Raw genomic sequence first — 18,708 nt, 5'->3', positions numbered from 1 at the left:
TTCTTCATCTGGGCCGTAATTTTTGCAGTCTTGCCAAAGATGATTGGTAGCATCTTGCTCATGGACGGAGCTGCGAAAATTTCATAGCCCAGGTAAGTGAGTTCTTCAACTCTGGGAATTTCCGTTTCTTCGAGAATCCATTTCCTGGATGGTAAGTTTTTTCTCGGATGTTTGAAAACCAGGATTCTAGATTTCGAGGGATTAATTATTAGACCGTTGAGCTTGACATAGTCACTTAGTTTGAGAAGGAGCTGTTGCAACCCCCGGGCCGAGCCATCCAGGAGGACAATGTCATCTGCGTAGGCCAGCCAACGTATCCTTCTCCCATTTATCCTAGGTGCTATCATGGAGGCCGATTCAAGAAAATTCCCCAGGTCTGCTAGAAAAAGATTGAAAAATAACGGAGCGCCTAAACAGCCTTGCCGGACTCCCCTGAAAACCTCTATAGCTTCTGATAAATTGCCGGCATCGTCCAGTCTTACCCTAATGGTGGTATTCCTGTGCAGCTCTATAAGCATGGCCAAAAGGGGTGCTGGAATCCCCCAGTTTTTAAGTTTGCGCCAAAGGTGAGCCCTGTCCACCAAATCGAATGCTTTGGATAGTTCCACCCATGCACCGAAGAGTGGGGAGCCATCCTTCTCGTTGGAACCTTCGCTGAGTAGGTTTAGGATGAGGCCATTTGAACTAGTAGATAGACCTTTCCTGAAACCCGTTTGGTGCCGGGAAAGAATTTCGTTGGTATCAGCCCAGTGGGTGAGTTCTTTCAGGAGAAGTCGCATAAACAATTTACTATCGATATCAAGCAGGGCGATTGGTCGATAACTAGCAGGCTTGAGTCTATCGCCCCCCTTGAAAAATGGAATGATGAGTGCATTCTTCCAGGACGGTGGAAAGGTTCCGTACTTTACGATTTCCCGAAAAAGATTATGTAGTAGCTTTGCCCACATTGAAGGTTGATTTTTTAAGACTTGATAGGTTAGGCCGTTGGGTCCTGCAGCCTTTGATGTAGATGCTGAGAGAATTAGGTCAAAAATGTCTTGTTGATTAAATGACAATGACCAGATCGTTGGGGGTCCAGTAAAATCTCTGGTGCCTGGATGTTCAAAATTCTTGGTTAAGTAGTCGATCCAGGATTGCTCTGGAACTAAATTGCAGAGGGAGCTATTATGGCCTGTCTCAAGTTGGTTGAGTGCGGCCCAGAAGCTTCTGCAATTATTGGCGTTGAGTAAGTGGAGCATCTTTTCCCCATCCTCTTGCTGTATTTGGTGTTTGCGGTTGCGAGACCAGTTTCTGTAAGATTGCTTAGCTTTCCTGATTTTTTGTGAGGTTTCTCGTTGGTCTCCTCCCCCCTTTTTCTTTAGACTACGAATGAGACGGCGAAGAGACCTTTTTTGCTTGTGTGTTTCCTCATCGAAATGATGAAAGTATGTTTGATTCCCTACCACTTTCATCTCCTGTGGTGGACAAATTGACCAAATGAAATTCCCAAATTTTTCGGGGTGGAATTCCTCGATCCATAACGGTCCCGGTATTGTTTCTAGGAGTTGATTTAGTTTTTCCCCACCAGATTTGTATTTTGCCACTCTCAATTTGCCCTTGAGTCCGACTAAATCCTGCGGACGTGGTGGGTTGAGGGCTCTCTGTAATGCCGAGAATCGAAGTTCGAGGCTTGCGTGGTCGCTGCCTCCTTCCCAATTAAGGGTTAGGATTGGGCAGTAGGATGCAAGACCTGGGGTTACAAAAATATGATCCAACGTGGATTTCGAAGAACCCCGGCACCAGGTGTGATTTCCTATCTCGTTGGCCCCATTTTGCTTGGTGATCCTTTCCAGGTCCCAGGAGGAGAAAAAGTCCCACCATAGTTTACCATTTCGTAATGTAGTCGGCTTGAGGTGTGTAGGCCGGCTGCTTTTTGAGGTAATATAGTCGGCATTAAAATCGCCTGCTATTATAATGTGTGCTCCCTGGAAGTTTGTCTTCACTCCTATAAGAATGGTCTGTAGGAGTTCCAAATAATCTTGCAGCTTTATGGTGGCTGGGTTCCAAAATATGTTAATGAGAACTAAATTAACTCTTGTGTTGTCTGAGGCCAGCTCTACTTTGCAGGCCTGAATGCCTGCTACATTATTGCAGAGGGAGATGATTTGATGGATGCTTGAGTTTTTGAGGACCATTAAGAGTCCGCCCGCCGGTCTCCCTTTAGATTTTTGTGAGGCCCCAAGATTTATGACTGTGAAACCCTCGATCTCTATGGGGTTTTCGAGCCATGTCTCCTGGAATAATAGAATATCAAATTCTTTTAGTAGTTTATTTTTTAGTAGCTTTTTTTTTAGAAAACTAGAGCCTCTTGTATTCCAGGAGACGAGACCGAGACTATTTTGTTTAAAGGCTCATTTGCTCCTCACCAAGATTCAGAAGAACCTGCGATATGATCTCAGGTAATTTCATGATGAGGTTCTCGCTTAGTTTGGGGCCGGAGATAGAGTTCCTTAAGTATTCAGTCGGTGGACCGACTGGTCCTCTCAATCTTGATGTATCCTCTTTATTTGTATATGTGCTAGAGTAGTTCCTGAAACCATCTTCCTCCTCCTGCTCAAATATCGACAGGCCTGCTCTTGCTAGTTCGTTTTTGTTCCAGATTAATGCCTGAAAGGCTCTTCTTGAGCTAAGGCCGACCTCCACAAAGAATTTGTCATTAGCGGCTGGAAATTTGACGTATTCGATGTCTTCTGATGAAAAAAGAAACAACTTATAGTTTTTTCTGATTTCTGTTAGGAGGACTGATCTGCAGAGGGACGTATACCCGATTGGTCTTTCCAGTCTTAGCCAAATCCTTGGAATTGTGAAGTCAGCAATTTCCTGCTCTATCTCCCACTCTGGGGGAGTGTGGTAAGGGCCATCTACCTCCTCTTCCGCTAAGGCGATTTGTGGACAGAACTCTAAATTTCTCGATTTTCCCAGACCATTCCGACAGTCTGCTTCGCAGGCCAAGGACCCAATTGGAGCATTGTTGTTGGTCAGTTGAAGCTCGAGGGGAGAGGCCATTGGGGCTACTGCCGCAGGTTTTGGAATGGTTTTTAAGAAGATGGGTGCCAGTCTGATGTTACTTGTACTTGCTTGGTGGGCTGTGCTGCTGGTAGCATTTTTTTTGGGACCCTTTTTTAGAAAAATGGGAGCTATTTTGATATTCAAGTTAGGCATGATTGGGTTTGAATTATTAGAGGCTCCATTCACAGGATTCATAGGCTCAGTTTGCATGCCCGTGTTTGTGGTTTGAAGCGTTGAATCGCTCTTGGCTTTACGGGATCCGCTATGTGTCCGTTTGGGCCCTTTCCTCTATTGAAAGATCTTGAGGCCTTCTGGCTTTTATTCTGAGAGGAACCAGCGACTGGAGATGCATCAACTTCTAAGTCTGAGGACTTTTCCTCAGTCAGAGATAGTTTTTTAATGAAGGCATTTGTTCCTGATTTATTTGGGGCTCTTTTTTTTTTCTTTTGATTTTTTGTTTTTATTTGAGTTTTCTCCAATTGTGGGTGGGCCGGAAGCCTCTCTTTCTGCTTCTTTCCTCTTCTTCTTTTCAGATAACTTGGAGTAACCAGATCTAAATTAACTTCATTGTGCGGAGAGTCTTGAACGTTTACAACTGTGATTTTATTAGGGCTCTCCGAGATCTCTACCAAAGGCTCTATTTCAACGTTCGCGAGTCTGCGGAATTCTTCTAGGACTGAGTTTGATAATGGTGTATCATCAAAGCAGTCCACAGGATCCTCTTCTAACTGCGGATGATTCTTGTTTGTAGTGTCTCGAGTTTCCATGGAAAGGTTTCTTATCAGATCTTGTGTTATAAGATTGTTCCTTGCTTCTTCTTTCAGCATGGAGTAAATTTGAGTGAGATCCAGCCGGGCCATTTTTAGAATGGAAAAGACAGTCGATAGGCGAGGGTGATGGAAGGATGGTATCACTCTCCTGAGATGTACTAGTAGTCTGGCCAAATATGGCCCTTAAGTCAGCAAGGTCGTTGGTACTCTTATTTCTTTTTCTTGCAAAATGGTCGTTGATTCTACTTTGTATTTTTTTGGTTGTTAAAGTGTATTCTAGTCCTCTTTTCCACCCTTCCTGAATAAGTGGAAGAGAGACTTGTGGCTCAGGGGCCGAGTGGCAGACCGCAAGGGTATTATCTTGATTAGCTTGATTAGGTAGGTAAGATGTTCCTGGAGGAGTAGGGGGCAGGACATCAGGTGTAGTGCTGCCCTCCCCCCCCCAGGTATGATCCTTCTTGATCAACCATCTCTTCCAATGGCGGTGAACTTCGGAGCCTCATTTACTAGCTTTCTTTCTAGATTGATGGTTGCAAAGTTTGATGAGCCCCCGCCCCCGCGAAGAAGAAAATGGATTATGGATTACTTGTATTGTGCTTTGTGCGCCTCTGCGCCTAACAGCCGCTTAACAGTCAGACTCCGGACTTTACCCTGCAGGGCTTAACGCCGCAAGGGTATACTGTGAGTGCTTTTGTGTCCGTCGGATGTCACGTGGACGATCACGTGAGCGGCCCGAAGCTCCGCCTCCTCCAGGAAGCGAGCGGCCGTGCGGGTAGCGCGAGTTCAAGCAAACTCCCAGCGCTGACACACAGCAAGGCACACAACAAGGCCACGAGTGGGGATATTCTTTAGATAAACTGCAGCAATGGCAGTGGCGATACCTCTCGCCGCTCGGCTGCACTGTGAGTGCTTTTGTGTCCGTCGGATGTCACGTGGACGATCACGTGAGCGGCCCGAAGCTCCGCCTCCTCCAGGAAGCGAGCGGCCGTGCGGGTAGCGCGAGTTCAAGCAAACTCCCAGCGCTGACACACAGCAAGGCACACAACAAGGCCACGAGTGGGGATATTCTTTAGATAAACTGCAGCAATGGCAGTGGCGATACCTCTCGCCGCTCGGCTGCACTGTGAGTGCTTTTGTGTCCGTCGGATGTCACGTGGACGATCACGTGAGCGGCCCGAAGCTCCGCCTCCTCCAGGAAGCGAGCGGCCGTGCGGGTAGCGCGAGTTCAAGCAAACTCCCAGCGCTGACACACAGCAAGGCACACAACAAGGCCACGAGTGGGGATATTCTTTAGATAAACTGCAGCAATGGCAGTGGCGATACCTCTCCCAGTGGCTGTTAAACTTGATTTACCAGCTAGTATGCGAATTCACTCTGTTTTTCATGTGTCACTTCTGAAACCAGTGGTACCCGGAACCCGACTACTCAAACCTCCAGAACCTATTCTAATAGATGGGGAGCCCGAATTCGAAGTGAAGAACATTTTAGACTCAAAAATGTTTAGGTCAAAACTGTTCTACCTAATTGATTGGAAGGGGTACGGACCTCAGGAGAGGTCGTGGGAACCCAGCGACCATGTGCATGCACCTCGATTAGTCAGGAAATTCCACTGACTCTTCCCAGACAAACCAAAACCCCCGGAGGGAACAACCTTGGGAGGGGCCTTGGGGGGGGGGGGGAGGGGGAGTGCTGTCATGATGCCCGCTCCCGGGGAGCCGGTTCAAGCCCGGCGTCCCCGAAAGCGGACATCCAGTCCCCAAGTAAGGACCCAGCAACCCCATATAGGGGCCCTTTGGACAGTGTCCTGGCGCCTATGGCGCCAGGCTCATAAAATACATCAGTCCTGGCGCCATAGGCGCCAGGCTCATTATGGGAATGCTTGGGTGCACTTACCTGATGCAGACCATGCTGCAGGATCTAGGCCTCCTTGAGGCCTGAAAGGAACTACTTTACCTGTGGGACTAATTTACCATCCGGGCGTGGTCGGGGAAGGATACATACCTGATTGGAGGAAGGATACATACCTGGAACTTCTTCCAAGGCTATTTAAATCCCAGTCGAACAGCCACACGTGCTTCGCGTTGTTCTGCATCTAGCAGCTGGACGCTCACTGTGTCTGCTCCTGCATCCTGACTTCTGCCACGCCTGCCAGCATCCTGGATCACCTGCAAAGGAAGAGAAGAAGAGAACAGAAGAAGGAAAAGTCCTTACCTGCTAAATCCGCATCCCGGAGACATCTCGCCGACAATCCTGAAAAGGAAGACTTTAATTTAAAAGCTCATGGCGTTGATCGCTGCAGCGCCGCATTCCACTCACCTTCACAGGGCGCCTCCATGTTCAGCAGCGATCATCCGGATTCGCAGTCACGCCCCAGCGCCTAGGGAGAAAAACACCAGAACAAAAGGTGAGAGAGAGAGAAGGGAATAAGGAAAGCTAAATCTCCATGTTAAGACTTACCTGTTGATTCATTCCCTCTTCATTTCGGGTCCGCGCCGCATCCTGGCATTTCCGGACCCCGGCCCCTAAGGGGAAAAAGAGACATCCGCGTTAATGAGCGAATGAAAAGACATTACCAAAAAAACGCTCATTAAAGACTTATCTGATTTCTACAAGGATTTCACCTCTCATCTCGGGTCGGTGCCTGTTCCCCGGCATTCCGTACCCCGGCCCCTGTGGGGAAAAAGACACTAGCATTAGTACATTAATGCATGGACACAAGGGGAACCTCTTATCAAAAAACTTACCTGGAAGCCAAGCAAGTTTGGTTCTCACCAATCCGAAAATCCAGTGAAGTAACTGGATACCAACGCGCCCCTGCATCAGAAGCAGGATGGAGAGCTTGTACCTTCCAGACCCTAAGGGTAGACACTACGAGAAATCACAGAAGGGTTTCAAGGAGGGTGAGAGGGGAAAGTGGGAGGCCGATTGCATTACCCCGCAGACAGTTAATCCCCTATTTTCGCTTACAGAAGGATACTTCTGCAAGCCAGACAAGCCAGATTTGGGGGCCCGGTCCAGTCCGTCTTCCGAACCCTGCGCATCACCTTAGAAGAGGTCACAGCAGCGGGAACCAGGCCAGCGCCTCCGTGGGAGTCAGGTGAGCGTAACACCTGTATGCTATAACTGTATAGTGAGTGGACTGAAAAGGTGACTGAATATAAGGGTAGCCCTCCGTACTAAGAAATGGACACGGAGTTCTTTTAAGTGTAAATTATAATGACAAACAAACTGAGAGGAAACTTTGCAGTGTAAAACCTCTTCATTAAATGCGTGACATAATCAGTAAATTCTGAGATAACGTGAAACAAGTCACACAGGAAAACAACTCGGCAAACAAAGTGTAGAAAATCCTTTTTTTACGAGTGAGCAATACCAGAAGTGCGTGTGTGTCACAATTGAGAATACGACTAAACACACGCAGTTCACTTGAAATGAATTTCCTTAACTATCAATCAACCCTTCATAAAAAGAGTAACACAAAGCAATTGAGCGAGGACAAAGTATCAATTAATCCTTCAAAACCAAGATAGTACTTGGTTGTGAACAAACGCATTCTTACAATGAGGAGAGGCGTCCGCGCTGACAGGATACAAAACTTAACGGGTGCATAACTCGAACTGAAGTGGTCGAAGGCAGCAGGAAAGGAGAACTATATTTATATACTGCAAATACTAACTGGAACAGAAGGCTAAATATCTGTGGAAAGGGAAACCGCTGTGGGCTGAGGGCTGAAGAATTTGCGGCAAGCATTACATCTGACAACAGACGAAAGACGCGAAGCGCGAGCCTCCATATGAGTGGGGTTTAAATAGACTGCACTAGGAGAACGACTAGACCCGCTGGCTTCACAACTGAGCGGCACTAACTAGCGGCCATTAAGGAACCCAGAACCTATAATTTAAATAGGGAATTTAATTAAGAACAACACAGCTAGGACAAAACCCGAATTCCTCTAAGAACCTTCCTGGAGCTGTACTTTCCTAGGACTAGAATTAGAACCTCTGCCTGTGGTCATGACAATAACACTCCCAACCATAAAACCAGAGGAGAAACAACTATTAGATGAACCAATAACAACAGAGGAAGTAATGAGGGTAATCAAGGAACTACCGAAAAACAAAGCCCCGGGACCGGATGGCTACACGGCTATCTTTTACAAAACGTATGTGGGCTCCCTATCTCCAATCCTTACAAATCTCTTCAATACATTCATAGATACAGCCAATGTTACAGCCTCCATGAATTAAGCAAAAATATTAGTATTTCACAAGAAAGGAAAGGATCCGGAAACCCGAGCTCATATCGCCCCATAGCGCTAATAAACCTAGATGCCAAATTATACACACAAATTCTGGCCAACAGACTCTCACCACTACTCCCCAAACTGATACTTCAGGATCAATCCGGGTTCATCTCCAACAGAACTACACACGACAACATCAGACGCATCGCCCAACTAATCGAAAACGTGGGACTCACCAACATCCAGGTGGCCATCCTGGCGATAGATGCGGAAAAGGCCTTCGACCGAGTGGAATGGACGATGCTGTTCACAGTCCTGGAGAAAATGGGCATGGGTAAGAATTACTTAAAAATTATATGGGCCAACTATAACTCCCCTTCGGCCAGGATATCGGTGAACGGAGACCTCGCAGACAAATTCAGTATAGAAAGAGGCACAAAACAGGGATGTCCCCTCCCCCCGCTACTATATGCAATCTTCCTGGAACCCCTATTGGTGAAAATCAGAGCAGCACCCGACATCACAGGCATCAATATGGGAGGGATCTCACATAAAACAGCGGCATATGCAGACGACATGATGATGGCCACGGCGGATCCGGTAAAAACAATGCCCCCTCTCATACGAAAAATAGATAAATACGGCACCATATCCGGAGTGAAGATCAACAGGCAAAAATCGATGGTGATGGTACTAGCAGGAGACAAACAAGAGATCCACATGCGAGCGGAAGAACTGCAGTTACGTGTAGTGGAGAAGGGGGTAAAATATCTCGGCATAACCATGACGAACACGACAAAAGGCCTCTACACTGAGAACTACCCGAAATTAATAGATCAAGTAAAAAGCGATCTGGAAAGATGGTGGAACGCACGTTCAATAACATGGTGGGGCAGAATCACGGTCATCAAAATGACCATCCTACCCAGACTGCTATATTATTTCCAAGCCCTCCCCATACGAATTCCAACAACATTCTTCAAAACAATCACCAAAATTATATATGGCAAAATAAAACCCTGAGGCTCTCAATCCAGGTACTAACGGCACAAAAGGCGGCGGGAGGAATGGCACTCCCTCACTCCCGGAAATATTATGAGGCAGTGCAGCTATGGGTGCTGAAGGAATGGATCCCGAACACATCAGACAAACTTGGGGAAGCACAGGACAGGGCGGTGGCGGGGACAAATATGCACCAGCTACTCTGGATAGCCCCTGAAAAAAGACACCAAAACGTTCGAATTAGTGAGATCATGAGCCCAATGGGCGTATCATGAGCGTATGGAACAAAGCAACCAAGAAAGGAACATTGACCATATTCGATAACCCCGAATTCCAACCGGGCACAGAGAAAGGAGCAGTTCACAATGGATAGAAGCAAACTGTACAAAAGTGGGAGACATGTTTGAAGATCAACAAATTGGGATCTATACAGAATGCCGGGACCTTCTAGGCCCTATGGTAAAGGACAGATTTAAATACGAACAACTACATCATTGGCTCTCGACCCCAAGAATATTACAGGCGGCAACAAGAACCCTAACGCCTTTGGAGACGTATATCATGACGCAAACAGGAGATAAGAAATTCGTCTCAACAATGTACGGATTTATAAACACACAGACAGAAGAAACGAAATGGCTGTACATGAAGAAATGGGAAACGACATTAGGGAACGAGATCACAAAAGAACAATGGACATATGTACCCTGGCAAAATATACCCAAATGGACACGGGCGATACAGACAAGAGAGGCATGGACGAAAATAATGATACAATGGCACTACACTCCGGAGAGACTTCACAGAATGTTTCACACGACCCAAAACAAATGCTGGAGAGGATGCGACGAGGTGGGCAATTGGAGACACATATGGTGGGACTGCCCGGCGATTCAAGACTTCTGGTCTGAGGTAAGATCTCAAATGCAGGAAATGTTTAAGGGAGCAGAAGATCTAGGGGAAGAGATATGGATGTGCGGCATGTGGGACCCAAAAGACAGGACAATGACCAAAATACAAAAGAGAAACTTTATGGGTCTCCTAACAGCAGCATGGTTAGCAATCGCTCAAAAATGGAAACAGAAAACACCCCCATCCAACCTAGAATGGCTACAGAGGGTCTGGTCATTTGTAGCGATGGAGAAAATCAGATACAATATTCAAGGGCACACCAACAATTTACAACAGACTAGGGAATTGTAACAGAATACTTGCAGAGTGACTATATGCTACAGTGGTGTCATCATAGAATACGAATATTAGATATGTTCAAGGGTTGAGACAAAGACTCTAAGGGTGAAAAAGAGAGATAAAACATAATAGAAGCTGGTGGGAGGAGGGAGGGGAGGGTGAAGGACTATGTTAAAAGTCCCAATGTTAATATTTATGAAAATATGAATAAAAATACCTTTTAAAAAAAATAACAAAAACAAAGGTTCCCAAATGAAAGTTTGTTCCCAATGTTCGCTGGGTGTTGGGTTCGCCCTTGGGTCCCCCTCTTCTGGGCGCTTGCCCCCTCTTGACTTTAGTACTTGGGTGTGGCTGCACCCCTGTATATCCCTTGGTCGGGCTCGGGCCTCTCTTGACTTTAGCAGGATACAATTCCCTTGGTTTCTCAATGTTTACTTTCACTGTGGGATTCACTTCCCTTTCTCTCAGTGCTTTTAGATCAAAGTCTTTCGATTGTACAGGGATTTTGCTTGACCTTCTGTATGACTACTTTGACCTATTTCCCCGGCCCTCCTACGGCCTTCTGGTATCTGTGGTTTCTCTCATATGGGGCTCGACCAGAGTCTATTGAGTTAGCACGATGTGGTGCCAGTTTCCCTCTGCAGCTGGTCTCCCCTTCACACTTTTTACAGTAATTTTAAAGTTAATCAGCTTTGGTTCAAAACTTGCCACTTCGCGATTCTCACTCAACACAGCTCGGTTCTTATCGGTTCTCCCCTTGACTCACCGGCTGTGATTAACTGCTTGGCTGTTGGCTTTGCTGGAGTCATGGCCGGTCCCACGGGCGCTAGAGCTTCCTTTGCTCCTTATCGGCATAGGCTTGCCCCGTGTACCGTTGACATCTGCTGCAGGACACGTGTGCTATTGTTTGTGGTCTTAGGCTGTCTTCTACAAAGGTGCTGCGGGTTTGGGACGAAAAGGGCCGGGTCACTTCTCTCCTCGCCACTCTCTCGATTCCTGATGCCTTTCTCCTTTGCTTGAACTGCCGCGCTTGCTTAGCCATCTTGTGCTGCCTGCCGTACTTGCCTTGCTCGTACTGTGCTCTCTGGCTCCACCTTTTATCCTTGTGGGGAAGGGAAAGGGCCTCCAGGTGTGTGTGATTCTGATCAGTTGCCTGACTTTGCCTGACCCTTGTTTTGGGACATGTCAGGTAAATGGCTCCAGTGTTAGTCCGTTGGCCTTATGTAGTGCGAAAGTGTTAGCGTTAGAAAGGGGAGGGCAGTGGTTTGGAATGTCCTTTGTGAGAGCATAGGGAAAAGGTGTAAAAGGAAGGGGGATGCCGCGTCTCACCCGTCAGTGTCCCACTCCCAGAGGACCCCCCCTCCAGGTGATGCTCCCTCACCGGTCCACCCCTAGGAACTGGATCCAATAGTGATGGCCGTGTCCTGGCCACCTGGATGACAGATCCCCGGGGACTAGCTTGGGGGGCACCTTCAGGATTCTCACAGTGTAAACTGAAGACTTGGAAAATTGTTGCTTTGAGACGCAGTCTGAAAAACATGTTCCTCCAGTCTGGATCTCCCTGGGATTTAGAGATGAGTCAGCTTCAGTCCTTTTCTGACCCTTTTACACCAACCTTTCCAGGGAAACTAACACATTTGGGGCATTGACGTTTGTAGAAGAGTTTCTTCAGAAGAGTATCTTCAATACTGCTTCAAAGCCGATCACGGAGTTCAGTGGATTGTGGAATTGCTCTTTGACTGTAACCTTACCTATGTCTTACTGGATTTGGTTTATTGTGTGCTGTTGCAGATTTGTGATTCATGAATACAATCAGCTATGGTGTTTTTTATAAGTGAACTAATGCCAACCATCCTGACAGTTTGCTAGTTCATAGCCTGATTTCCAGATGCAGTTTGACACATTTAAGCATGTAACGCATCCCTCTCAAATTTTAACCACAAGTCTGGTCCCTCCCCTTTTCCTCTGACATCGCTCCGTGAAGAAGAGAAGAAGCGAAGGGAGCGGGAAGATCAGATGTACCGGGAGCGTCTGCGAACCCTCTTCATCATTGCTGTGGTGATGAGCCTGCTGAACTCTCTGAGCACAAGCGGTGGGAATATCTCCTGGAGTGATTTTGTGAACGAGATGCTGGCCAAGGGGGAGGTCCAGCGCATCCAAGTAGTCCCGGAGAGCGACATAGTAGAAATCTACTTGCATCCAGGTGCTGTGGTCTTCGGAAGACCTGTAAGTGTCTTTAACTTTATTTATGAAGTAATTGAAGTTTCTTCAGTTTCATATACTTGAGATGTCTGATGTATTCAACTTTGTTAGCAGTGCTGATGGTTAGTCTAACTGCCAACTGGTAAAGTAGAAAGCCTATGACTACAAAGCATTATGCGTAACCTATAACATTCCATGCAGGGTCCATGCCACATCATTGCAGGGGCATTGGCCTTTTTGAATGACTGACTATGCACTTGACCGTATTGCAGTCCCTGGTAAAAGTATTTAGATATGAGTAGTGTCCCAAAGCTGAGTAGGATCAAGACGAGGCAAAGCGCAGAGCTATAATATTAACAAAGATTTATTTGGGATCTTTACATAGGCTTTAGAAAATAAGTAGATTTACCTTAAAACTTAAATAACACTATGACTCCCCCTTGATTTTAAAGATTTTAGGCTTCACTTTCAAATCCCATTCCAGGGCTCCTCCCCCAGGTAAATGCTGTGTTTATAGTTACTCATTGTCTTGGGGTCTGATTGTCACTGTGCTTCTTTCTTGTGTCCTCCTTTGATGGTCTCTCATCCTCTTCTCATACTTTTTGCTGGGAAGGCCCATTGGTTCTTGTGTCTAGGGGCCACACAGGCCCACACAGGCCCACCTGCAGGAAGGGGAGAGGCTCGGTCTGAATAATACTTGGTGATGCTCTAGGGTGTGCATTAGCAACCCTAGTTGTCTTAATGGCTGGTCCTCTTTCCGTACCACCTCCCTCTCTTAAGGTATTGTTCCTTTTCCTCTTACACTCCTCCACAGGTCGCCACCATACCTGCCTAACGTCCGGGATTTTTTCGGAGACTCCGGAATTTCAAGCATTTCTCCGGGTCTCCGGAAAAGTTCCTTGAATCTCAGGAATTTTGAGATTGTTTCTGGGTCCTGTCATATTCTCCACCTGATTGGCTGCCGCCGGTAGCCAATCAGGTGGAGAATATGACGAGACCAGCGTGTAATGTTCGTGCCCACTACCTGCACCACTAGAATAATAGTGCTTTCAAAGTTTCAATCCAATGACATGGATTGGAAGCACTGTTATTTCGGCAGCAGCGCCGCCTTCATTTTGCTTACTATAGCATTGAATGGATTTTTTTCAATTCTATAGTAAGCAAACTGAAGGCTACAACAAGCGAGTTGACCTTTTTGACAGGTGTGCGGGGCGTGTGGGCGGAGCCGTGTGCAAATGGGCGGAGTCTTGTGTGGCTATGGGCGGGGCATACATCTCAGGAATTTTGATTTTCAAATGTAGGCAGGTATGGTCGCCACAGTCTAGTCTAAGGAGGACCCATCATACTCCACCAGTCTTCTTCCTGTGTGGTCTTCCTATACTTCCTTGTCACTGCTATGAGCTTTTGCTACCTTCCCTTTCGGGCTCACCGATGGCTGTTGTCAGGTTTACCTCCTCCTGGCACCAAATCTCCTTGCACTTCTCAGTGCCTCACGTTGTCCTTTTTAGGGCTCACTCATACCTCTTACTGGCAAGTCTCCCAAACTCACTGTCAGGGCTTCCAAGCAGGCAAATAAGGATACTAAATTCCCTGGATCCTACCTGTAAAACAAAAGAAAAAAACTGTCTATGAGGGCGAGGGTGGGGAGAGAGGACGAATGGCTGCGTATGTTATTAGCATGTATGGTTTAATGGAGCATAACCTTATTAGTATCTGTGGATGCGGGACGCGGAATTGACTTCCTTGTTTCCTTAATAGCGAATTTACCAGGAACCATGATGGGCAGGACCGCTGAGTACGGGGGCTCAGCCCCCCCCCAAAAAATCAAGTCGGGGCTGAGCCCCCCCACCCTCCCCCCGCCGGAGAGAAGTGATGCAGTATCGATGGCCCTTTCCATCGATACTGCATCACTTCACTCTGGCCCGGGTAAAAGCGCGAGAATGTCCAATTAAGCCCTCCCCTATAGGACTCATATTGGTGTATGGTCCTCGAGGGGGAGGGCTTAGGGGCACTTAAGGTCAAGATCCGACAGAGCGTGGGTAATAAAAGTGACACTAATTATGACAGTGCTTGGAACTGGAGGCATCTGGCACGAGGAGCTATATAAATCCCCACATTATTACCAGACTGCATGGAGTGTGAGGAGCAAGGTAGCGGGAACGCACAGTAGTGCAAGTCTCTAGTGCTTACATAAAGGTGATGCTGAAGTAACAGGCAGCGCTGCAGGTCAAGACTGGGAGTGCTCTGTGAGATTACAGTAATTAAACAAGCATTGGCAATACCAACAGTTTGGGCTTTTGTGTAAGCATGGGAAAAGCACTGCCGTATGCTTTTAACTGCCCATTGATGGTAGCAATTGCAAAATGGTGCGAGTATCTGGGCACCTAATAGCAGTGCCTGCCACATGCCTAATGCGTATACATAACTAATACTGTATCTTTGCCAATGCTGTTTTTTTAACAGAACTTCAGTGAAGGACGTAGTGCTTCCAAATCAAGTGGCTGAAGGCAGACCTGGTTACGATATTTGTATTATACCAGTCACAGGTTTATAGCTACAGTAGCAGCATGTTTAAAGCTCCAATTAAGTTGGCAACTCTCAAGACTGCTTTGAAAAAACATTGACAGGCAATTCAAGTGCACAGTTAGATAGTAAGGCTTGAATAAAGCAAGCTTAAAGAGTTATTATGAGGAGGTATTTTGGGCAGTGAGGGGCAGGCACTGGGAGGGAATGGCCATAGGATTAGCATGGCCATGGCTCGTCAATGGGTGGGCAAATAACCAAATAAGACCTATCAGCTTTGTGCCCCTTCTCATATGCAATTTCTCCCTATCTGTACTATAATGCAATAGTTTCAGTTTATAGGTGGTGTAAGTCCACACCTAACAGCCCAAACCAAAAACAGATGATGTTCGAAGAAAAGAGTGATGTGCACTGGAAGAGCTTTGTAAAATTCCAGCTATGAAATAAAAGGCGCTTCAGCAGGTCAGGATTTGGGTGCACTGGAACAAAAAGCAATGATGCATGTCAGGAATGAGGTGCATTGGAAGAGCCATGCGAGATTCCAGTACTGGAATAACAATCAATGCTGCATGTCAGGAATGTTAGGTGGGCCATGGTTCTTCAAAGGGAAGGAGAAGGATATATCCGGCAGTGTTGTGGTAATTAGTACACAATGTAATGTTGGATTCCAGAGGGGCTCGAGATTGTGCTTAGTTTATCCTGGCAGTTTTGGGCTCATTTGCCTGGGCACCTGTACACTTTGTACCTCAGGTCAAACTACAGAATGATAATTCTGTGACTGCGAAGCCTGAGCCATGAGTGGGAGAGTCCAGGACAGACTGTGTATAAAGGTGAATGATGCTGGTAGCAGGAGGCACGGGAATGGAGTGGCCAAGTTAAAAAAATAATAACAATAAAACAGGCACCTTGATGGTAGAAAGTTTGTTTATATCATGTTAGGCTGGTCATGTTGGTTGTACAGCACTCACACAGTGGTAGAGCAGTCTCATAGCTCTGAGGTTATGGGTAAAACAGGGTGCACAAGAGGGAGGATGAAAGCAACAGAGGAGGGATGGACTGAACCAAGAGAGGAGCGTTCTGCTTTCAAATGCTCCAAGAGACTGCATAGAGCTCATGCACCCACATGGTGTAGAAGGACCGTTCTTTTTGTGTTCTTAGCAATTTGTTTTTGTATCACTTTATGTGGTTGATGCGTTCCGCTGAGCCCATGAAGATCGGACAGCTAGCGCTTGAATTGGGAACTTTTTTTTGGTGGTGGTGGTACTCCACCTTGCAGCTGTACCTTCTGTTTAGCAAGCATTTCATTCACCCATCCTAATGGTGTTGCTCTGCCTTTTGAGGGAGGGCTACTACAACCTGGAAGATTATAGAGGGGTGGAGTAGGGGCAGTGATTGCTCACTGGAATGCAGCTCGAAGGCTTAAATCTCCTTCTTACTTGACTTTAGTATATGCAGTGCATGCTAGCCAATGTTTCCACTGTTCTGCGCTGCGCGCCCCCCCCACCCTGCGCGCCAAGTTGGCGACTGCATGAAAATTTGTGGTCATATAACTGCCATTGATTTCACTTATATTTGCCACCCCCCCCCCCCCCCAGGGAATTCATACGTCGGCTCCCCTGATGATAGGGACCTATGTATGGGATGTGCAGCAGTCGCAAGTTCTATATATCTACAGGCGGGGCATGACGTGGTTCATGGACTCCGCTCTCTGCCTTTTTGACGTTGGACTGGAGGGATGCCTTTTTCGCCTTGGCCCATTGCTGTGGCCGCCTTTTTTTTTTTAACCTTCTGATCCTAATAACCTTTGCAGAGTGTCCAGTTCTCTGAGCACAGCATTCTGCATGTTAGTCACTACCTTTCTTGTACCGAGTATCGTCTCTGCATCGGGAGCAGGTTTTCCACATTGGTGAACAAGGAAAATATTAGTTCTGACGGGAAACATATACAGACATTAAAAGCAAAGAGGGAAGTGACAGGTTATTCACCTTATGTCTTTTAGCCAAGAAGCTACTTCGAGGAGAGACTTTTATTTTTTCCCAATACATTTTTCCTCAGCTATTATGAGCACCAGCAGCTACGTAAGAGGTTGTTGGTGTGCTTGGCTCGAGGGGGATGAGTGGGGCGAATTATGGGTTGCATTTAAAAAAAAAATGTTTAATCTACTTCTTCAAGAAGCAATATAGACCAATCTACTTGCCCTTTGCAACAAAAGTTTGTCAAACTACAGCCTAAATGTTTTAGTTACAGCACACAGTCACAACGTGCTATTTTATATTTGATAACTGTCAAATATACCAGACCGATAAATGCTTAGGAATGACTGGAACACAGCATAACTATAATTATAATTGTTATTTTTTAATGCGCTTAATACCAACTAGTGGTTTGAGTGTGGGATCGGGATTCAAACCTGTGTTGCGATGTGTTGCCTTGCTTCCAAGTCAAACGTGTTGCCCCTGAGCTATCCTTCCTCCCTGTAATTAAAATGTAGTTTATCGAAGTGTATCGCTCTATACTTATAACTAAAATAATAGGGTCTACGATAGATTAAATACATATGACTTAGGCAGCTGTTAGATACTCCTGGTGACAAGAAGCAAGACAGACACAAGTGGTCACATTTCAAGGGTGTTTATTGAACATTGAATTCTGTATGCAGGGTGGGAAAACGCCTATTCTAAATCTAAGATGGGAGCAAGCGTCGCCCATCAAAGGAAAAATAATGCAGTCCTAGTGGTTTTGTGTCAAATCAAAAGGGCCTATACTAAGAAAACGATTGCCAAACCTCACAACTAATACAAAAAGGGGTGTGGGATAGTTATCAAGAAAAGAAAGAAGTGTTCTTCAAAGATATGTCATGATGCGGTAGCCGTGGTCTCCCTTCCCCACGTTTTGTACACAGTATAAGATGGGAGCTTGGAGCACAGTACAGTCTCAGACTTCTCCAGCATGAGGCGACTGTTCCAATGGTAGTTCTTTGGACCGCCGATTGCCAAGTCTAGTTTCCTGTGAAAGTTTCTTTCCTTCGGGGCCTGATGTGTTCAAATAACAAAAAAACAAAAGTTCCTTTAACAAATTAAAGTTGGTTTCCCGCGTTCCCTGGGTGACTGAGTCACCCCTGGGTCTCCCTCTTCTGGGCGCTGACTGTTCTCAATTGGTCTATAGTTCAGATAGGGTGATGGTTTCACCCCTGGGTCCCCCTCGGTCCCCCTCTTCTGGGGGACCCTTCTCAATTGCAATCCAAAGTTCAGATTGGTTGATGGTTTCACTCCTGGGTCCCCGTCCTCTGGGCTTACCCTTTATGTATCGTATTTCACAATATATCACAGTTCTTTTCTTAATGAACTTTTGTGTGATAGCTTCACCCCCGGATCTCCCTCTTCTGGGTTCGGACCCCTCTTGACTGTCAGTTCTTGGGTGATGGTTTCACCCCAGAATATCCCTCCGTCGGGCTCGGACCCCTCTTGCTTTAACGGGATTCAATCCACTGGTTCCTCAATGTTCACTTTTACTGGGGGATTCACTTCCTTTCTCACCCTGCGCTTGTAGATCAAAGTCTTTTGATTGTACAGGGATTTTGCTTGACACTTTGTATGACCACTTTGACCTATTTTGCTGGCCCTATGGCCTTCTGGTACTGTGGTGGTTTCTATCATCTTAAAACTTTTGCCAGTTGCAAACACAGACAAGACATTTGTTCATACATCACCGGCTGTGTTTGGACGCTTG

At 46.4% G+C, this 18,708-nt stretch overlaps 1 protein-coding gene across 1 annotated transcript in view; it reads left to right on the top strand.

The window, feature by feature from the left end:
* Positions 1-18,708, top strand: part of SPG7 (SPG7 matrix AAA peptidase subunit, paraplegin) — a 980,080-nt gene that overhangs the window by 266,358 nt on the left and 695,014 nt on the right. The window contains exon 4 of the mRNA XM_069635587.1: positions 12,239-12,480. Coding sequence (XP_069491688.1) covers positions 12,239-12,480 — 242 coding nt within the window. The remainder of the gene's footprint in view (positions 1-12,238; positions 12,481-18,708) is intronic.

The sequence above is a fragment of the Ambystoma mexicanum genome, chromosome 1q, assembly GCF_040938575.1.
Source record: "Ambystoma mexicanum isolate Mex_15411 chromosome 1q, UKY_AmexF1_1, whole genome shotgun sequence".
Lineage (NCBI taxonomy): Eukaryota > Metazoa > Chordata > Amphibia > Caudata > Ambystomatidae > Ambystoma > Ambystoma mexicanum.
Note: the sequence above shows the minus strand (reverse complement) of the source record. Positions and strands in the feature narration are given on the sequence as shown.